Source organism: Coregonus clupeaformis, chromosome 35 (assembly GCF_020615455.1).
Source record: "Coregonus clupeaformis isolate EN_2021a chromosome 35, ASM2061545v1, whole genome shotgun sequence".
NCBI classification, from domain to species: Eukaryota; Metazoa; Chordata; class Actinopteri; order Salmoniformes; family Salmonidae; genus Coregonus; species Coregonus clupeaformis.
In genome coordinates, this window is record NC_059226.1 from 10,356 (window position 1) to 32,555 (window position 22,200).

Genomic DNA, 22,200 nt, shown 5'->3' on the forward strand with positions numbered 1-22,200 from the left:
GTTTTTACTTACCGTCAGCTAGCTACCCTCTTCACCATTCAAAATGTCACTAAAAAGTTGGAATGTTGTGCTTCAGTGCTTGCCGCCGGCGACATCATCATAGTTCTGTTGGAACTGTGCTGTCAGCGACGGCAAAGCGGTTGTGGATGGTATTACAACAGCCTTGTAACGACTGATATCCGTCAGGGGGCGCCAACAGACATGCGTTTCTCAGTAAGACAAGGGCGTGCAGGGGAGACCTACATCAGGGTTCCCCCAACTTGCGACCGGCGGTACGAATTTGGCCCGCGGGTGATTTTATTTTGCACCCTCAAGATTTCTGAGCAAAATATTAATTATTTTCTTTTTTATTGTTGGACATAAAAGACTGCAAAAACACCAGCAAATCATCTCCAAGTGACTTTAATTTAGGAAATCTGTTCCAAAGTATTCCCACCCATAAAGGCCTCCTGTAGCTCAGTTGGTAGAGCATGGCGCTTGCAACGCCAGGGTTGTGGGTTCGATTCCCACGGGGGGCCAGTATGAAAAATGTATGCACTCACTAACTGTAAGTCGCTCTGGATAAGAGCGTCTGCTAAATGACTAAATGTAATAGAGAGATGTGTGATCCTATACAAAATTCAAGCAAGGTTTGAAATACACTGCTCAAAAAAATAAAGGGAACTCTGAATGAAATAATCTTATTAAATACTTTTTTCTTTACATAGTTGAATGTGCTGACAACAAAATCACACAAAAATTATCAATGGAAATCAAATTTATCAACCCATGGAGGTCTGGATTTGGAGTCACCCTCAAAATTAAAGTGGAAAACCACACTACAGGCTGATCCAACTTTGATGTAATGTCCTTAAAACAAGTCAAAATGAGGCTCAGTAGTGTGTGTGGCCTCCACGTGCCTGTATGACCTCCCTACAACGCCTGGGCATGCTCCTGATGAGGTGGCGGATGGTCTCCTGAGGGATCTCCTCCCAGACCTGGACTAAAGCATCCGCCAACTCCTGGACAGTCTGTGGTGCAACGTGGCGTTGGTGGATGGAGCGAGACATGATGTCCCTCAATTGGATTCAGGTCTGGGGGCAGGCGGGCCGTCCATAGCATCAATGCCTTCCTCTTGCAGGAACTGCTGACACACTCCAGCCACATGAGGTCTAGCATTGTCTTGCATTAGGAGGAACCCAGGGCCAACCGCACCAGCATATGGTCTCACAAGGGGTCTGAGGATCTCATCTCGGTACCTAATGGCAGTCAGGTTACCCCAAAGAAATGCCACCCCACACCATGACTGACCCACCGCCAAACCGGTCATGCTGGAGGATGTTGCAGGCAGCAGAACGTTCTCCACGGCGTCTCCAGACTCTGTCACATGTGCTCAGTGTGAACCTGCTTTCATCTGTGAAGAGCACAGGGCGCCAGTGGCGAATTTGCCAATCTTGTCTTCTCTGGCAAAAACCTCTTCTTCATCCTGGATGAGCTGCACTACCTGAGCCACTTGTGTGGGTTGTAGACTCCGTCTCATGCTACCACTAGAGTGAAAGCAACGCCAGCATTCAAAGTGACCAAAACATCAGCCAGGAAGCATAGGAACTGAGAAGTGGTCTGTGGTCACCACCTGCAAAACCAGTCCTTTATTGGGGGTGTCTTGCTAATTGCCTATAATTTCCACCTGTTGTCTATTCCATTTGCACAACAGCATGTGAAATGTATTGTCAATCAGTGTTGCTTCCTAAGTGGACAGTTTGATTTCACAGAAGTGTGATTGACTTGGAGTTACATTGTGTTGTTTAAGTGTTCCCTTTATTTTTTTGAGCAGTGTAATTATGTTTTAGTCCTATATTATATCTGTTTGGGCTTCTCGCGGTCAATTTGCAGTCTACAAATGATTAGTAGTTATGTTCCGGCCCGTGGCTGAATCTAGCTGATGATCCCTGGCCTACATTGATATACAAATGAAACAATATGTAAACATTGCCTATGAGTTTTAGAGGAACACACTGAAGGAATTATCTGCTGATTTAGAAATGAGGCAAAGTACACTAAAAAAAAAGTACACTACTTGTGAAGTACACCATTTCCAACATCATACATTTAGCATCCAATTCATAGCATGTAACGTTCATAAAAATAGGTCTACATTTCACATAAATAAGGCGTTGGAAATTGGTAAAGCGAAACAAACACACTAAAGCCACTCACAGTCCTTGGTCATGCCAAAGCAAATTCATTTTATTTACATTTTCAAGTTTGTACAACATCCTATAAGTCACTGTCAGACCTACATGAGCAGAAACACGTCAGTGATCTTTAGTGTGAGGTGAACACATCACTATATCTAAAGACTGACGGGCCTGTTCAAATACATCACAGATGCATCCTTCCTCCCTTGAAGTCATCACTGATCTGACCATGTTAGACTGGTAAAAACATGATGGCAAACATGCTTTCACTCATCCAATCCCTTACTAATCAGTGATTATATTACCTCAAGGAGAAGATGATGGTAGGATGCATTGTTAAAGTACTCAAACAGGGCCTGAGATTCACAGTATTCAACAATAGGGACTTTTCAAGCCTTGGCTGTTTTCAGTCACACAGAATTAGAATGAGTCTATGATTCTAATTCCCTAGTTCCAAACTCAGTCTGTTGTTGTTTATCAGTCCAGGATCATCATCCTGTAGTAAATACAGTCGCTACGACAACATCATTATCATGTGCTATACATTTCCAGGTCACACAGAATATCATCTCTAGGATATAACTCCTTTTTTTCCCATCATAAAACTGTATAAAATACTTGTTGTTAATTGGGTTGGATGAGTCAGTGGCACATCAATACAAATTGTAACTAGATCCTGTACAAACTTTACAATGTATGAAAAATGCTACGACGACGTGTTGGAAAGCAAACAGATATAAAAAGCTCACTCACGACGACCAACGGACAAACTCAAAAGCATGACTAGAAAAATAACCTCAATCTAATGGTGACACCTTCTTGCTCATATACAAAGGCACAAAGAAAAACAAGAAACTGAAGAACCCATAAGAAACCATGAGAACCCATGAGAACCATGAGAAACCATGATAACCCATGAGAAACTATACAAAAACAGCTCATTAGTACAATTTGTGCAACGAAGCAAAACTAGTGTCAGTGTGACATCACACTGACTGTCTACACAGACTCTGCTTTAGAGACACAATCAGTTATTAATGAGGTGAAATAAATGCACCTGAAGTCGTGGCTGTCTATCCATCTACAGTACAATGAATTCAACAAGATACTGTGGTATTTATGTGTGTGTGTGTGTGTGTGAGTGAGTGAGTGAATGAGTGGCACAGTACAATCACGACATACACAGAAAAGAGCTCTCTCAATCTATCGGTATTACAGAACACTATACAATCTATATATGAGCTGCCCCCCCCCCCCTCCCTACATCCACCCTAGGTCCAGTGATTATCGTCATGGCGATTAATTGATTATAGTGACTCCCATGTTGTTCTCCTTAATGGACAGATCTCAACCCCAGTCCTCTGACATCGCCTTACCCTCATTCCAGTTTGATCAAAAGACCACCTGAACTTAAAATTCCACAACGTTTATCATTTTATAGATCTGTATGAAAATAGAAATGTACCTTTATAGACATTCTACTAAATAATATGTACTACTAACAACTCCTAACACGTCTTCTCTTAGAGGCAAATCCTAACGTCCACTTACGTAACGTTTTCACCTCGTCTCCTCGTGACATCAATGCATGACTGAGTGAACATTTGACTTAAGTGGAATTTAGGATTCTCCCCTAAATAAACACCACATTGATACCACTTGTTCCAAGTCCTGGGTGGGTCGTGTTTAATAGGGCAAACCGTAGCAAAACGTTTTGCAACGGAAAACAAAAACATACGTTCTTATTGGACAAGTTCAGGTAGTACTTGTACCATTTCATTCAGTTTCAAAAACAATTTAATCCCTACTGAACAGGACCCTATGTTTTCAGTGTAGAATTACATGAGGACGTAATACAATGAGTTTCCCTGCTACGCTCATCTTGTGCTTCTACATCAACAACAACACGTAACTCCGTGCACGGTGGTTATACGTTACTATAGAGCACAACAAGCTGGTTATACAACTAGTAGTAGCTACGCAGTGTATGCATCCTAAATGGCTCCCTATTCCCTATAGGTCCCGGTCTAAAGTAGTGCACTACGTAGGGAATAGGGTGCCATTGTTTAGATAATACTTTGCTCACTACGCATCGATAAGCCTATAAACAACGCTATGACACCATTACGACGCCTGTCTTAAATTCTTATGACAGGTCAAGACACTTCATAACAAGTTATAACCTTCATGTCCAGAGAGTAACTGGGCCATAGAATCAGAAGTTATAACCTTCACGTCCCCAGTCCAGAGAGTAACTGGGCCATAGAATCAGAAGTTATAACCTTCACGTCCCCAGTCCAGAGAGTAACTGGGCCATATAATCAGAAGTTATAACCTTCACGTCCCCAGTCCAGAGAGTAACTGGGCCATATAATCAGAAGTTATAACCTTCACGTCCCCAGTCCAGAGAGTAACTGGGCCATAGAATCAGAAGTTATAACCTTCACATCCCCAGTCCAGAGAGTAACTGGGCCATATAATCAGAAGTTATAACCTTCACGTCCCCAGTCCAGAGAGTAACTGGGCCATATAATCAGAAGTTATAACCTTCACGTCCCCAGTCCAGAGAGTAACTGGGCCATATAATCAGAAGTTATAACCTTCACGTCCCCAGTCCAGAGAGTAACTGGGCCATATAATCAGAAGTTATAACCTTCACGTCCCCAGTCCAGAGAGTAACTGGGCCAGACGAATCAGTATGGAAACTTGGGGTGAGTCTCAGTGGTCTAAAGTGGCTTCCTCTCCTTGATTTGCACTGATCAGAGAAGACTGGACAGGTGAAAGGAAATATCCCCAGTCGAGCAGCTTTCACCTATCCTATCTCTCCAGATCACTGCAGATGAAGGAGAAGACAAGGAGAGGAAGTTACTTTTGAGACACAATCTCGGTCCCTGTTGCACACCTCACTGCTGATTGACACTGTGTCCTGCCATCAAACATCAGAACGGCCCCAATATGGCCAACGACTCCATCTCTACCAAGCTATCAGATCTTAACCCAAGGAATGTTAAATTCCTTGCCTTAACCTACCCACACTATCTGATACTTCCTCATCCGCTCACCTATGACCTTTACCCACTTTTGAAGGTGATTGACAGCTCATTTAGCCAATCAGAAGTGGGGCTCGGTTTGCAAATATTCCCCTTTTTAATCAGTAATAAATGATTACATCATTACAGTCCTACTGGAGCTAGTGAACCCAGAGGTAGTGTGTCTAAATAACTTAGAGTCATCATAATAACCATAATAATAAAGGGAACACCATGATAACACTACTACTCTCCAGTTAGTTACTCCCACACAACATCATCCAGTTAGTATAATTCAATATGACAGTTTCTTTTGTTGGCAACATAATAACAGTAAACCATTGGGGGATAGATACAGGAGGCGGGACATCTAACAGTTGATTGACAGATAGAGAAGACAGCGAGTTTCAGCTGTAAACACAGACAGCTGTCTGTTGTTTTGTCCCATCCCCTGGCGTGGAAGTGTGTGTGTGTGTGTGTGTACACGCGTACGTGTGTGTGTGTGTGTGTGTATGAGTGTGTGTGTGAGTGTGTGTGTACGTGTGTGTGTTTAACTGGTACTCTTAATCTCCAGGATAGAGGGGTTGTGATCCAGAATAGCCAGGATGATCTTATCCATGTACTGCCTTAGACGGAAGTTAACACACTCCTGCTCCTTCAGAGCATCCACCAACTAGAGGAGACGAGGGAGGGAGGAGGAGGAGAAGAGGAGGGAGGGAGGGGGAGAGAGAGAGAGAGAATATGTCAATCAAAAGATAGAGCTTTTTAACAAATAAAAAACATTTGACACAAAGTGCCTAACATGAGCCTGTGGCTAAACCGCCCCTTCTCCTGCTGATTTCTTTATATGTCACTCCTATCTCCTCCACTCCACTCCTATCTCCTCCACTCCACTCCTATCTCCTCCACTCCTCTCCTATCTCCTCCACTCCTATCTCCTCCACTCCACTCCTATCTCCCTCCACTCCTATCTCCTCCCTCCACTCCTATCTCCTCCACTCCACTCCCTATCTCCCTCCACTCCTCCTCTCCTATCTCCTCCTCCACTCCTATCTCCTCCACTCCATTCCTACTCTCCTCCACTCCACTCCTATCTCCTCCCTCCCTCTACTCCTTCTCCCTCCACTCCCTCCTATCTCCTCCACTCCCTCACTCCTATCTCCTCCACTCCATTCCTATCTCCTCCACTCCATTCCTATCTCCTCCACTCTAATCCATTCCTATCTCCTCCACTCCACTCCATTCCTATCTCCACTCCACTCCATTCCTATCGCCACTCCACTCCTATCTCTTCCACTCCACTCTCCACTCCTATCTCCTCCACTCCATTCCTATCTCCACTCCACTCTACTCCTATCTCCTCCACTCCACTCCATTCATATCTCCTCCACTCCACTCCATTCCTATCTCCTCCACTCCACTCCTATCTCCTCCACCTCACTCCATTCCTATCTCCTCCACCTCACTCCATTCTCATCTCCTCCACTCCCTTCCATTCCCATCTCCTCCACTCCCTTCCATTCCCATCTCCTCCACTCCACTCCCATCTCCTCCACTCCACTCCATTCCTATCTCCAACACTCCAATCTCCTCCACTCCACTCCTCCATTCCTCTCTTCCACTCCTCTCTTCCACTCCATTCCTCTCTTCCACTCCTCTCTTCCACTCCATTCCTATCTCCTCCATTCCTATCTCCTCCACTCCTATCTCCTCCACTCCACTCCACTCCCCAGTCAGACCCTCTCACCTCGTCCCTAGAAGCATTGTCTATCTCAGCAGCCAGTGACTGGACCTTGGTGTGGCAGGCAAACAGGTTCTTAGCTTCATACAGACTCAGACTGAGGATCTGACTGTTCAGGTCATCGTTCTGGTCCCGTAGCTTAAAGTTCTCCTGTAGGGTGGAGAGAGAGGGAGGAAGGGAGGAGGAAAGAGGGAGGAGACAGAGGGAGGGAGGAGGGAAGAGGGAGGAGAGAGAGGGAGGAGGGGGAGGGAAGAGGGGGGAGAGAGGGAGGGAAGGAGGAGGGAAGAGGGAGGAGAGAGAGGGAGGAGGAGGAGGAAGGAAGGAGGGAAGAGGGAGGAGAGAGGGGAAGAGAGGGGAGGGAGGGAAGAGGGAGGAGAGAGGGGAAGAGAGGGGAGGGAGGGAAGAGGGTGGAGAGAGGGGAAGGGAGGGGAGGGAGGGAAGAGGGTGGAGAGAGAGGGAGGGAGGAAGGAGGGAAGAGGGAGGAGAGAGAGGGAGGGAAGAGGGAGAGGGAGGGAGGAAGGAAGGAGGGAAGAGGGAGGAGAGAGAGGGAGGGAGGGAGGAGGGTGGAGAGAGAGGGAGGGAGGAGAGAGAGGGAGGGAGGTAGAAGGGAAGAGGGAGGAGAGAGGGGGAGGGAGAGAGGAGGGAGGAGGGAAGAGGGTGGAGAGAGAGGGGGGGAGGAAGGAGGGAAGAGGGAGGAGAGAGAGGGAGGGAGGAGGGAAGAGGGTAGAGAGAGAGGGAGGGGGGAGAGAGAGGGAGGGAGGAAGGAGGGAAGAGGGAGGAGTTAGAATATAAACTCTGAGAAAATGTTGATGTCAACGGGGCCTTCCTAATATTGAACACCTTCCTAATATTGAGTTGCCCCCGCCCCCCCCCCCCTACCAAGTTGGCTGGTTGTCCTTTGGATGGTGGACCATTCTTGATACATACGGGAAACAGTTGCGCGTGAAAAACCCAGCAGCGTTGCAGTTCTTGACACAAACCAGTGCACCTGGCACCTACTACCATACCCCGTTCAAAGGCACTTAAATATTTTGTCTTGCCCATTCACCCTCTGAATGGCACACATACACAATCCATGTCTCAATTGTCTCAAGGCTTAAAAATCCTTCTTTAACCCGTCTCCTCCCCTTCATGTACACTGATTGAAGTGGATTTAACAGGTGACATCAATAAGGGATCATAACTTTCTCCTGGATTCACCTGGTCAGCCTGTCATGGAAAGAGCAGGTGTTTATAATGTTTTATACACTAAGTGTATGTCTCTGTGTTTGTGTGTGTGTGTACTTAGGTGTGTGTACACGTTCAGCGTGTGTGTGGGAGCCTCACCTGTTTGAGTCTCTTGACCTCATGCTCCATCTCTATCTCCCGTGTCTTGGCGTTGTATTCTGATAGCCCCGCCCCCTGCCCCTTCTCTGAACCCAGCTTAAACAGCTGCAGGTACTCCAACTCCCGACGTAGGTCCTCAATCAACTACAAAGATGGAGGGAGGGAGGGAGGGAGGGAGGGATAGAGGGGGAGAGAAAGATGGAGAGTAGTAGGGTGGCAAGAGAGAGTGGGAGGGGGGAGAGAGATGGAGGGGAGGGAGGGAGAGATGGGGGGAAATAGGGAGGGAGAGATGGAGGGGAGGGAGAGAGAGATGAAGGGGGAAAGAGGGAGGGAGGGGAGGGAGGGAGAGATGGGGAGGGAGGGAGAGGTGGAGGTGAGGGAGGGAGAGAGAGATGGAGGGGGAGGGAGAGAGGGAGGGAGGGAGGGAGAGAGAGATGAAGGGGGAAAGAGGGAGGGAGGGGAGGGAGAGAGAGATGGGGAGGGAGGGAGAGGTGGAGGGTGAGGGAGGGAGAGAGAGATGGAGGGGGTGGGAGAGAGATGGAGGGGGAGGGAGAGAGAGATGGAGGGGGAGGGAGAGAGAGATGGAGGGGGAGAGAGGGAGGGAGAGATGGAGGGGGAGGGAGAGAGAGTTTGTCTGTCACACCAATGTAGTTTCTTTGGTCCTTAGAAGTTAAAATACAGAAGATTGTGAATTTGGTCTAAAGCAGTAGAGTGCAATAGGAATGAATGGAGGAAAATATATTACAATGATAGTGTGTGTGTGTGTGTGTGTGTGTGTGTGTGTGTGTGTGTGTGTGTCCGCGCGGGTCTGTGTGTGTACCTCTTGCATGGCCTCTCTCTCCTTCTGGGATTCATGTCTGTTCTGCCACAGCTTGTCCATCATCTTCCTGTAGAGGTCCATCTCATCTTTCAGCCTCAGACTGGTGTCCTCTAACCTGTCTGTCATACGCTGCTTCTCCTGGGGGAGGGAGAGGGGAGAGTAATCCATTGACAGACAGGCATACAGGCAGATAGACAGGCATACAGGCATACAGGCAGACAGGCAGGCAGGCAGGCAGACAGGCAGGCAGACAGGCAGGCAGGCAGGCAGGCAGGCAGGCAGACAGGCAGGCAGACAGGCAGGCAGACAGACAGACAGGCAGGCAGACAGGCAGGCAGACAGGCAGACAGGCAGGCATACAGGCAGATAGACAGGCAGGCAGACAGGCAGGCAGACAGGCAGACAGACAGGCAGACAGACAGGCAGACTGTATGACCACCCACCTGGTCTAGTTTCTCAGTCTGAGACTTCAGTTTACACACAGTCAGTTTCATCTCTCCATTCTCCTCCTCCAGCTGCTGAACTCTATAGAGACAGAGAAAACAGTTACGCAGATATCTACCATTTATATGACCAATTTACAGCTGTTCCTGTGTGTTACTGTTACTAAGGGGTTCCTCTGTGTTACTAAGGGGTTCCTGTGTGTTACTAAGGTGTTCCTGTGTGTTACTAAGGGGTTCCTGTGTGTTACTAAGGTGTTCCTGAGTGTTACTAAGGGGTTCCTGTGTGTTACTAAGGTGTTCCTGTGTGTTACTAAGGTGTTCCTGTGTGTTACTAAGGTGTTCCTGTGTGTTACTAAGGGGTTCCTGTGTGTTACTAAGGGGTTCCTTAGGGTTCCTGTGTGTTACTAAGGGGTTCCTGTGTGTTACTAAGGGGTTCCTTAGGGTTCCTGTGTGTTACTAAGGGGTTCCTGTGTGTTACTAATGTGTTCCTGTGTGTTACTAAGGTGTTCCCGTGTGTTACTAAGGGGTTCATGTGTGTTACTAAGGTGTTCCTGAGTGTTACTAAGGGGTTCCTGTGTGTTACTAAGGGGTTCCTGTGTGTTACTAAGGGGTTCCTGTGTGTTACTAAGCGGTTCCTGTGTGTTACTAAGGTGTTCCTGTGTGTTACTAAGGTGTTCCTGTGTGTTACTAAGGGGTTCCTCTGTGTTACTAAGGGGTTCCTGTGTGTTACTAAGGGTGTTCCTGTGTGTTACTAAGGGGTTCCTGTGTGTTACTAAGGGGTTCCTGTGTGTTACTAAGGGGTTCCTGTGTGTTACTAAGGGGTTCCTGTGTGTTACTAAGGGGTTCCTGTGTGTTACTAAGGGGTTCCTGTGTGTTACTAAGGTGTTCCTGTGTGTTACTAAGGGGTTCCTGTGTGTTACTAAGGGGTTCCTGTGTGTTACTAAGGTGTTCCTGTGTGTTACTAAGGGGTTCCTGTGTGTTACTAAGGGGTTCCTGTGTGTTACTAAGGGGTTCCTGTGTGTTACTAAGCGGTTCCTGTGTGTTACTAAGGTGTTCCTGTGTGTTACTAAGGTGTTCCTGTGTGTTACTAAGGGGTTCCTCTGTGTTACTAAGGGGTTCCTGTGTGTTACTAAGGGGTTCCTGTGTGTTACTAAGGTGTTCCTGTGTGTTACTAAGGGGTTCCTGTGTGTTACTAAGGGGTTCCTCTGTGTTACTAAGGGGTTCCTGTGTGTTACTAAGGGGTTCCTGTGTGTTACTAAGGGGTTCCTCTGTGTTACTAAGGGGTTCTTGTGTGTTACTAAGGGGTTCCTGTGTGTTACTAAGGGGTTCCTGTGTGTTACTAAGGGGTTCCTGTGTGTTACTAAGGGGTTCCTCTGTGTTACTAAGGGGTTCCTGTGTGTTACTAAGGTGTTCCTGTGTGTTACTAAGGGGTTCCTGTGTGTTACTAAGGGGTTCCTGTGTGTTACTAAGGGGTTCCTGTGTGTTACTAAGGGGTTCCTCTGTGTTACTAAGGGGTTCCTGTGTGTTACTAAGGGGTTCCTGTGTGTTACTAAGGGGTTCCTGTGTGTTACTAAGGTGCGCTTGATTTCGCTCGGAGGTTGGACTTTTGGAACTATTTCATTGGTTCCATCGTACCAGAACAAGTGTGTGTGTACCTGTTACTGAGCAGCTCTATGTCAGTGTTCTTGTCTCTCTCCATCTTGCAGTAGGTCTCTCTGTGTCTATGTGCCTCTTCCTCTAGGCTCTGTTCTGCTCTGCTCTCCTGATCCTTCAGCTGCTCCTCCAACTCATGAACCCTGGGAGACAGAGAGACACAACATCGTCATTACACAATGAACCCTGGGAGACAGAGACAACATCGTCATTACACAATGAACCCTGGGAGACAGAGAGAGACAACATCGTCATTACACAATGAACCCTGGGAGACAGAGACACAACATCGTCATTACACAATGAACCCTGGGAGACAGAGACACAACATCGTCATTACACAATGAACCCTGGGAGACAGAGACACAACATCGTCATTACACAATGAACCCTGGGAGACAGAGAGACAACATCGTCATTACACAATGAACCCTGGGAGACAGAGAGACAACATCGTCATTACACAAATGTCATAAATATCAATAAAAGTCTTAAAAACAGTGTGGCCGGGATTCAATCAGAGGCAAGTCGTCAACACTACCAACAATGCACCATTTAAAGGACATTTCCCTGATGTTAGCATTCACGGTAAACACTGCAGATGTCAGCTCAAGTGTTAATGACCTTTAAATGTCAAGTGTCACTTGCCAACAACGCACCTTTGATTGAATCCCGCCCTGTGCCTTTCTATTCATAAGTATACACTACTGTTATATGGTATTTAAAATACTTTTGTGTATTTGAGTACTGTATTTTCAAATACACAGCCCAAAACAACTACCTTTATTTGAGTATTTGAATAGTTATTTGTAAAAACTGAATAGTCTGCCAAATTGTATTTAAAATACACTAACTTAAATACACTTGCATTTAACCCAGGTATTTGAAAAAAAATATACACTTTCCAAGTGTATTTCCAAATACATTACAATATTGAAAAGATATCTGAATACTTACTTTGAATGTATGTGAAAGTAATTGAGATATTTGACATTTGTCTATATTTATATATACAGTATATCTTACCTGTGTACTAGCTGTGTGTTGCCCTGTTTGAGTTTAGACTTGAGGTCTCCATTAGCCAGATTGTCATTCTCCAGCTCTGTCACTTTCTTCTCCAGGTAACTCACCTGAGGACAGACAGACATACAGAGCAGACACATAGGTACAGGTGAGACCAAAGAAACGGGACCCGATGCCTCCCTACTCAGCCAAGGAGTGGATTTGGGGTAAAGCCCTGTGATAGTCTAGTGTCCTGTCCAGGGGGTAAAGGCCTGTGATAGTCTAGTGTCCTGCCAAGGAGCTGGATTTGGGGTAAAGCCCTGTGATAGTCTAGTGTCCTGTCTAGGAGATGGATTTGGGGTAAAGCCCTGTGATAGTCTAGTGTCCTGTCCAGGGGGTAAAGGCCTGTGGTAGTCTAGTGTCCTGTCCAGGGGGTAAAGCCCTGTGATAGTCTAGTGTCCAGGGGGTAAAGCCCTGTGGTAGTCTAGTGTCCTGTCCAGGGGGTAAAGCCCTGTGATAGTCTAGTGTCCTGTTCAGGGGGTAAAGCCCTGTGATAGTCTAGTGTCCAGGGGGTAAAGCCCTGTGATAGTCTAGTGTCCTGTCCAGGGGGTAAAGCCCTGTGATAGTCTAGTGTCCTGTTCAGGGGGTAAAGCCCTGTGATAGTCTAGTGTCCAGGGGGTAAAGCCCTGTGATAGTCTAGTGTCCTCTTCAGGGGATGGATTTGGCTGTTAGGCTATATTCATAACTGCCTGAAATAAAACTCTTATATGAAAGAGGTGTTTTAATTGTGGGATAATAATCATCATAGCAGTTCATTTACAGAGGAAAATATCTGTTTTGGGGGGGTACGGGGTGTGTGTGTGTGTGTGTGTGTGTGTCTGTACCATGTGTGCGTACCTTCTCAGTGATGTCCACATCACAAGAGTCGATGGAGTCTCTGAACAGGTCCTCTGTGCTTCCCTGACTGCTGCTAAACGCACTGTGGTTGTGCTGGAACAACTGACTGTAGAGGGGAGGAGAGGGGGAGGAGGAGGAGAGGAGAGGGGGAGGAGGAGGAGAGGGGGAGGAGGAGAGGAGGAGGAAGAGAAGAGAGGGGGAGGAGGAGAGAGGGAGGAGGAGAGGGGGAGGAGGAGAGAGGGAGGAGGAGAGGGGGAGGAGGAAGAGAAGAAAAAGATGAAGAGGTGGGTAATTAACTACATTAATTTCTTTTTTTGTGATGCATTTTTTATGAAGATTTTCCCAAAGTATAAGTAGAGCGAGATAAGATACTAAAACAACAGAACACCTGATCCACAGTACAGTCCCTCCCTCTACCAGCCACCTGATCCATCAGATAACCACAGTACAGTCCCTCCCTCTACCTCCTACCCTCCCTCTCCCTCCTAATCCCACCCTCCCTCCCTTTCCATCTCCCACCCACCCTCCCAGACTCCCTCTCCCTCCCAGCCTCCCTCTCCCTCCCAGCCTCCCTCTGCCTCCCAGACCCCCTCTCCCTCCCAGACTCCCTCACCCACCCACCCACCCTCCCAGACCCCCTCTCCCTCCCAGACCTCCTCTCCCTCCCAGACTCCCTCACCCACCCACCCACCCTCCCAGACCTCCTCTCCCTCCCAGACCCCCTCTCCCTTCCAGACTTCCTCTCCCTCCCAGACCCCCTCTCCCTCCCAGACTCCCTCTCCCTCCCAGACCTCCTCTCCCTCCCAGACCCCCTCTCCCTTCCAGACTCCCTCTCCCTCCCAGACCCCTCTCCTCCCAGACTCCCTCTCCCTCCCAGACCTCCTCTCCCTCCCAGACCCCCTCTCCCTTCCAGACTCCCTCTCCCTCCCAGACTCCCTCACCCACCCACCCACACTCCCAGACCCCCTCTCCCTCCCAGACCTCCTCTCCCTCCCAGACCCCTTCCCTTCACCTACCCACCCACCCTCCCTCTCACCCACCCTCCCTCTCCCTCCCAGACTCCCTCTCCCTCCCAGCCTCCCTCTGCCTCCCAGACTCCCTCTCCCTCCCAGACCCCCTCTCCCTCCCAGACCCCCTCTCCCTCCCAGACTCCCTCTCCCTCCCAGATTCCCTCTCCCTCTCCCTCCCTCCCAGACCCCCTCTCCCTCCCAGACTCCCTCTCCCTCCCAGACCCCCTCTCCCTCCCAGACCCCCTCTCCCTTTCTGTTGGGGCTGTAAAAAGATGGTCTCAGTAACTTACCGTCCAAAGGCAGTGCTGGATATCTTTCTGTTGGGGCTGTAAAATGATAAACAGGAAGATCAGATATTGTAACTTTCCCCATCTTCTAATGTCTTACCTATATAATCAGTATTATATTTAAATCAGCATTATGATGAAATGACCTCCAGGGCTGTGATCAGAAACACACAGGGCATGGTATAGGGTTGGTTTTATAGGAAGAACAGGGTTGAGTGGGACTGGGGGCAAAGGAAGAGCATGGAGCAGGGTTAAGACAGGTTTAGAAGCCTGGCTGGTGAACGGGGTCAGTGTGGAGCAGAGTTAAGACAGGTTTAGAAGCCTGGCTGGTGAACGGGGTCAGTGTGGAGCAGGGTTAAGACAGGTTTAGAAGCCTGGCTGGTGAACGGGGTCAGTGTGGAGCAGGGTTAAGACAGGTTTAGAAGCCTGGCTGGTGAACAGGGTCAGGGTGGAGCAGGGTTAAGAGAGGTTTAGAAGCCTGGCTGGTGAACGGGGTCAGGGTGGAGCTGGGTTAAGAGAGGTTTAGAAGCCTGGCTGGTGAACGGGGTCAGGGTGGAGCTGGGTTAAGAGAGGTTTAGAAGCCTGGCTGGTGAACGGGGTCAGGGTGGAGCTGGGTTAAGAGAGGTTTAGAAGCCTGGCTGGTGAATGGGGTCAAGGCCGGTAGTTACGTTAGTGCCAGGCAGGGATTAGTGAGGTAGATTAGATAACAAGAGGAAGGCTGTGGTGACATCAGGGAGAACCACGCTATATATAGATCACCTGAGTAATGTCCTGGGCTGTCCTGGGCTAGGATCCTATTATAACCTGACCTGCTTTTACATAACACACACACACACACACACACACACACACACACAGCCTGAGACACAGATGTCTCTCACACACTGATACACACATCAGCTTTACACTCATTACTGTGTTACAGCACCCTCAAGTAGAAGACACGACCACAGCGTGTGTGTGTGTGTGTGTGTGTGTGTGTGTGTGTGTGTGTATGTAACCATAGCTAAACTAACCAGCATCTTAGAAGAGTCTCATACACCACCTCATCACAAATGGACTGTAACCATAGAAACACAACACACAGAACGGTCACAGCAGAGAGAGTCCCCATCTGTCCTGACCTCTACTTGACTCATCAACAACATGGTGTGACTGTGACTGTGTCCCAAATGGCACCCTATTCCCTACAGAGCCCTATAGGCCCTTGTCTAAAGTAGTGCACTACATAGGGAATAGGGTGCTGTTTGGGAGGCAGGCAGGGATTGAACCAGTGATACAAGAGAGCATGAAGGACGGTTGCTATGGTGAACAAAACAATATAAAAAGGAGATATGAAGTAGACTTTGGTTCATACAGCAATCCTGCCCTACAGCTTGACCGAAGTATCCTGTCTACACCAACCACTGTGTTAAGTAATGCTGCCCTCTATACTAGCCAACACTAATCATGGTGGTAAAAAAATTTAATCTGCTCTATTTCTATGTCCATTTCTCAGGCCAATAACACCTGAACCGTAGAATCTGTAGTAGCAGACCACAGCATTAGGCTCACACCAAGCCTTTACTGAATGCTCTCATCCCTCTCCAGAATACACTGCTGACCACACCCTCCATAGACACACACGCACGCATGTGCACACACACACACACACGCACACACACTTTTCCCTTCTGCCAAACTTAACCCAGCCTGTGTCTAACTGGGATGCAGTTGCTATGGTAACAATTCTGCCCTTACCAAATCTCTTTCCCTAGAAAAGGAGGGAAGAGGAGAGAGAGAGAGGGAGAGAGGGAGGGAGGGGGAGAGATAGAGAGAGAGAGCGAAAGACAGAGAGAGAGATAGAGAGAGAGAGAGCGGGAGGAGGGGGATCTGCTAAATCATAAACATCCAGTGAGAGCTAATCTGTGCTGTAACATGACATGGTAGGAATCCACCACAAAGACAAAGTGTTAGGCGTCCACTTCATTGGAAATGGCTTCCTGAATAGGCTAGTGCTGCGATGGGAGATTCACTAAAGAACAGCAACGTTTTCTCATTTATTTCAAGGAGAGAGAGTGGTGGTTTGATGGTGAATGTATTTGTGTGCACATGCAAATTTGAATTAATGTACAGTACCGGTCAAAAGTTTGGACACACCTACTCTCTCTCCTTGGGTTTTTCTTTATTTGTACTATTTTCTACATTGTAGAATAATAGTGAAGACATCAAAACTATGAAATAACACATATGGAATCATGTAGTAACCAAAAAAGTGTTAAACAAATCAAAATATATTTTATATATTTGAGATTCTTCAAATAGCCACCCTTTGCCTTGATGACAGCTTTTCACACTCTTGGCATTGTCTCAACCAGCTTCACCTGGAATGCTTTTCCACCAGTCTTGAAGGAGTTCCCACATATGCTGAGCACTTGTTGGCTGCGTTTCCTTCTGTCACGTCCTGACCTACAGAACTCTAGTTAGTTTGGTCAGGGTGTGCATGTTGAGTTCTATGTGGTGGTAGATCTATGTTTAGATCTAGGTGTTGTATGTCTATGTTTGGCCGGGTGTGATTCCCAATCAGAGGCAGCTGTCGCTCGTTGTCTCTGATTGGGGATCATACTTAGGCAGCCTTGGTCTGACCCGTCCTTCAACGTACGTGACAGAAGATCCCACCAAAAATGGACCAAGCAGCGTGCCCAGGAGCAGACACCCTGGACACAGGTGGGGATGGATCACCGTCCTTGGGAGGAGACAGTGGAGGCCCGGGTTAGAGAGGAGCAACGCAACACAGAAGGCGCCGGCCGAGGAGGAAGCCCAAGAAGCAGCCCCAAGAAAATGTTGAGGGGGGACTCACAGGGTGGACGACGAGGCAGCAGGAGGCCGGGAAAGGGCTGACTAGAGAGGAGGAGGACGCTATTTTAGAGGTCCTCCAAGACCTGCGGATCGAGAGAGAAGAGCCCCGACCACTGCACCCGGTGGGGTTCCAGTTGGAGTCCCTACGACCATGGGAACAGGAATGGGAACAGTTTTACACTGAGGAGTCGGAGGATGACGACGACGATGAGTTTCTGTTCCCTAACTCGTGGGGGCTCCCGGAGGAGTCTTCACTGGAGGAGGATTGGGCGTGGAGAGAGAAGGACTGGAACGGTCGTACATATTCAAACGGCAGTTCCCAGTCCAGCACGGCCCGTGCCTGCTCCTCGCACCAAGCCAGTGGTGCGGGTTCCCAGTCCGGCACGGCCCGTGCCTACTCCCCGCACCAAGCCAGTGGCGCGTGTTTCCAGTCCGGCACAGCCAGTTCCAGGACAGAAACACGCACCTAAAATGGAGTCAGCAGGTACAGTCGGTCCGTCCGAATCTTGGGAGGAACGTATCCAACGGCAGGCGAGCAGGATCCAGGCGCTCGGCAGCGCAATGGTGCACATGGTGAGTACATTGGAGCGATGGGAGAGAGGTGGCGTTTCTACACCTCCTCCAACCACACAACTCACCCGACCTCCAGCGACGGTCCCCTGCAGGGAGCTCCTAAACGTGTCGGTGCCCAGTCTGGGGCCGGCAACCAGTCCTATTACAGGGCTGGAATTTCCCTCTGCATCGGTGCCCAGGCTGGGCACGGCGTTTAGTCCTGCTCCAGAGATGGGGATGGATACGGGTCCGGAAGTTTGCTCCACTCCGGAGCCAGAGCAGTCCGCTCCACCGGTGCCCAGTCCTGCTCTGGTCAGCGGCTCCATTCCGGAGTCAGAGCATTCCGCTCCACCGGGGTCTAGTCCTGCTCCGGTCAGCGTCTCCACTCTGGAGCCAGAGCAATCCGCTCCACCGGTGCCTGATCCAGCTCCGGTCGGTTGCTCCACTCCGGAGCCAGAGCAGTCCGCTCCACCGGGGTCCAGTCCTGCTCCGGTCAGCGTCTCCACTCCGGAGCCAGAGCAATCCGCTCCACTGGTGCGTGTATCCAGTCCGGCACGGCCCGTTCCTGCTCCTCGCCCCAGACCTGTGGTGCGTGTTCCCAGTCCGGCCCGGCCCTGCTCCTCGCACCAAGCCAGTGGTGCGTGTTCCCAGTCCAGCCCGGCCCGTTCCAGCAAAGCACCCCCACACCATCACACCTTCTCCTCCATGCTTCACGGTGGGAAATACACATGCCGAGATCATCCGTTGACCCACACTGCGTCTCACAAAGACACGCCGGTTGGAACCAAAAATCTCAAATTTGGACTCCAGACCAAAGGACACATTTCCACCAGTCTGATGTCCACTGCTTGTGTTTCTTGGCCCAAGCAGGTCTCTTCTTATTATTGGTGTCCTTTAGTAGTGGTTTCTTTGCAGGAATTCGACCATGAAGGCCTGATTCACACAGTCCCCTCTGTTGAGATGTGTCTGTGACTTGAACTCTGTGAAGCATTTATTTGGGCTGCAATTTCTGAGGCTGGTAACTCTAATGAACTTATCCTCTGCAGCAGAGGTAACTCTGGGTCTTCCATTCCTGTTGCGGTCCTCATGAGAGCCAGTTTCATCATAGCGCTTGATGGTTTTTGCGACTGCACTTGAAGAAACGTTCAAAGTTCTTGAAATGTTCCGGATTGACTGACCTTCATGTCTTAAAGTGATGATGGACTGTTGTTTCTCTTTGCTTATTTGAGCTGTTTTTGCCATAAAATGGACTTGGTCTTTTACCAAATAGGGCTATCTTCTGTATACCAACCCTACCTTGTCACAACACAACTGACTGGCTCAAACGCATTAAAAAGGAAAGAAATTCCACAAATTAACTTTTAAGAAGGCACACCTGTTAATTGAAATGCATTCCAGGAAGCTGGTTGAGAGAATGCCAAGAGTGTGCAAAGCTGTCATCAAGGCAAAGGGTGGCTATTTGAAGAATCTCAAATATAAAATATATTTTGATATATTTGTTTAACACTTTTTTGGTTACTACATGATTCCATATGTGCTATTTCATAGTTTTGATGTCTTCACTATTATTCTACAATGTAAAATAATAGTAAAAATAAAGAAAAACCCTGGAATTAATAGGTGTGTCCAAACTTTTGACTGGAAGTGTATGTATGTATGTATGTATGTATGTGTGTGTATGTGTGTGTGTGTGTGTGTGTGTGTGTGTGTGTGTGTTACCTGTTGGCTTTGAGGTTGTTGAGCCTGGCCTCCAGGTCGTTGAGCAGGTTAACCTTCTTATAGCACTGAGAACAATACACGTCCAACACATCACTGTTGTACAGGTGACACACTTTCAGAGGGGTCTGACCAGCACTACAGAACGAGAGAGAGAGAGAGAGAGAGAGAGAGAGAGAGAGAGAGAGAGAGAGAGAGAGAGAGATGCACAGATAGACTATAATTACACACAGTGCTTTGTATCTGTCAATAGCACAGAGCAATAGGTTTCCTTCCTGTTACACATGCATGTATGTTGGTGTATCACAGGGTTCTTCAATTCCGGTCCTGGAGGGCCGAAACACCTCTGTTTTTCATCCTCTCCTTCTAATCAGGGGCTAATTCAGACCTGGGACACCAGGTCAGTGCAATTAACTACCAGGTAGAAATTAAAAACAGAAGTGTTTTGGCCCTCCAGGACCGGAATTGAAGAACCCTGGTGTATCATGTAAAGGGTTCTAGTGTGGAGTGTGTGTTGGTGTAGAGAGATGTATAGTCCACTTGAGTAGCTAGCATGACTGACTTTGTGCTAGCTAGCCAACGTTTAATTATTTCTGCGTTATGAAAGGAACTAGACACGGACACGAATGATCTGTTTAGTGTGTTAACCCACTATTGGTAGTTTGTTGTAACCAAGTATTGGTGCTAAACCGTGTGTTATTGGATGCTAGCATGCTAGTTAGCTATGGCGTCATAGGATACGGTGCCCTGGGCGGTTTTCACGGAAGAATACTGTACCAAGTTAGCTAGCTGAATAAACTAAGTTAGAGTCTATTCCTAGAAAACATTGAACCGCTGTAGTTTACAACAACTATAATTTCTAAAGTGGAAGTTGGGAGAGTTATATTTGAGTGTTTCAGTGAAAGGTGAGGGAGGCCCCGCTCTCTCGCTTCCCCAGATGTTTAGTTAATTTTATTCCGATCTCTTTTGCATTATTGTAGCCTTTCTCTGTAGCCTGTCAACTATGTGTCTGTCTATCCCTGTTCTCTCCTCTCTGCACAGGCCATACAAACGCTTCACACCGCGTGGCTGCTACCACTCTAATCTGGTGGTCCCTGCACGCACGACCCACGTGGAGTTCCAGGTCTCCGGCAGCCTCTGGAACTGCCGTTCTGCGGCCAACAAGGCAGAGTTCATCTCAGCCTATGCTACCCTCCAGTCCCTCGACTTCTTGGCACTGACGGAAACATGGATTACCACAGAAAACACTGCTACTCCTTCTGCTCTTTCCTCGTCTGATCATGTGTTCTTGCATACCCCGAGAGCATCTGGTCAGCGCGGCGGTGGCACAGGAATCCTCATCTCTCCCAAGTGGACATTCTCTCTTTTCCCCGACCCATCTATCTCCTCATTTGAATTCCATGCTGTCACAGTCACTAGCCCATTCAAGCTTAACATCCTTATCATTTATCGCTCTCCAGGTTCCCTTGGAGAGTTCATCAATGAGCTTGACGCCTTGATAAGTTCCTTTCCTGATGATGGCTCACCCCTCACAGTTCTGGGTGACTTTAACCTCCCTACGTCTGCCTTTGACTCATTTCTCTCTGCCTCCTTCTTTCCACTCCTTTCCTCTTTTGACCTCACCCTCTCCCCCTACTCACAAGGCAGGCAATACGCTTGACCTCATCTTTACTAGATGCTGTTCTTCTACTAATCTCACTGCAACTCCCCTCCAAGTCTCCGACCACTACTTTGTATTCTTTTCTCTCTCGCTCTCCTCCAACACTACTCACTCTGCCCCTACTCAGATGGTAATGTGCCATCGCAACCTTCGCTCTCTCTCTCCCGCTACTCTCTCCTCTTCCATCCTATCATCTCTTCCCTCTGCTAAATCCTTCTCTCTCCGATCTCCTGATTCTGCCTCCTCAACCCTCCTCTCCTCCCTTTCTGCATCCTTTGACTCTCTATGTCCCCTATCCTCCCGACCGGCTCGGTCCTCCCCTCCTGCTCCGTGGCTTGACGACTCATTGCGAGCTCACAGAACAGTGCTCCGGGCAGCCGGAAATGGAGGAAAACTAGACTCCCTGCGGACCTGTCATCTTTTCACTCCCTCCTCTCTACATTTCAAGCCTCTGGCTCTAACCCTAGGAATCTATTTGCCACCTTCTCCTCCCTGCTGAATCCTCCTCCCCCCCCCCTCCCTCCTCCCTCTCTGTGGATGACTGTCAACCATTTTGAAAAGAAGGTTGACGACATCCGATCCTCATTTATTAAGTCAATGACACCACTGGTCCTGCTCACACTGCCCTACCCTATGCTTTGACTTCTTTCTCCCTCTCTCTGAAATCTTGCGACTTGTGACGGCCGGCCGCCCAACAACCTGCCCTCTTGACCCTATCCTCTCCTCTCTTCTCCAGACCATTTCCGGAGACCTTCTCCCTTACCTCACCTCGCTCATCAACTCATCCTTGACCGCTGGCTATGTCCCTTCCGTCTTCAAGAGAGCGAGAGTTGCCCCCCTTCTCAAAAAACCTACACTCGATCCCTCCGATGTCACCAACTACAGAACAGTATCCTTTCTTTATTTTCTCTCCAAAACTCTTGAGCGTGCCGTCTCTAGCCAACTCTCCTGCTATCTCTCTCAGAATGACCTTCTTGATCCAAACCAGTCAGGTTTCAAGACTGGTCATTCAACTGAGACTGCTCTTCTCTGTGTCACGGAGGCTCTCC

The 22,200-nt window shown here is 48.5% G+C and overlaps 1 protein-coding gene across 2 annotated transcripts in view; it reads right to left on the minus strand.

The window, feature by feature from the left end:
- Positions 1 to 2,205: 2,205 nt before the first annotated feature.
- Positions 2,206 to 22,200, minus strand: part of LOC121550389 (rab11 family-interacting protein 4A) — a 96,166-nt gene continuing 76,171 nt past the window's right edge. For both annotated transcript variants that reach the window (XM_041862619.2, XM_041862620.2), the window contains 10 exons: positions 19,495 to 19,629; positions 14,389 to 14,424; positions 13,089 to 13,194; positions 12,216 to 12,319; positions 11,192 to 11,332; positions 9,537 to 9,618; positions 9,094 to 9,231; positions 8,274 to 8,417; positions 6,954 to 7,097; positions 2,206 to 5,879 (listed from right to left, as the gene is read on the minus strand). In XM_041862619.2, coding sequence (XP_041718553.2) covers positions 5,757 to 5,879; positions 6,954 to 7,097; positions 8,274 to 8,417; positions 9,094 to 9,231; positions 9,537 to 9,618; positions 11,192 to 11,332; positions 12,216 to 12,319; positions 13,089 to 13,194; positions 14,389 to 14,424; positions 19,495 to 19,629 — 1,153 coding nt within the window. In that variant the 3' untranslated portion in view covers positions 2,206 to 5,756. The remainder of the gene's footprint in view (positions 5,880 to 6,953; positions 7,098 to 8,273; positions 8,418 to 9,093; positions 9,232 to 9,536; positions 9,619 to 11,191; positions 11,333 to 12,215; positions 12,320 to 13,088; positions 13,195 to 14,388; positions 14,425 to 19,494; positions 19,630 to 22,200) is intronic.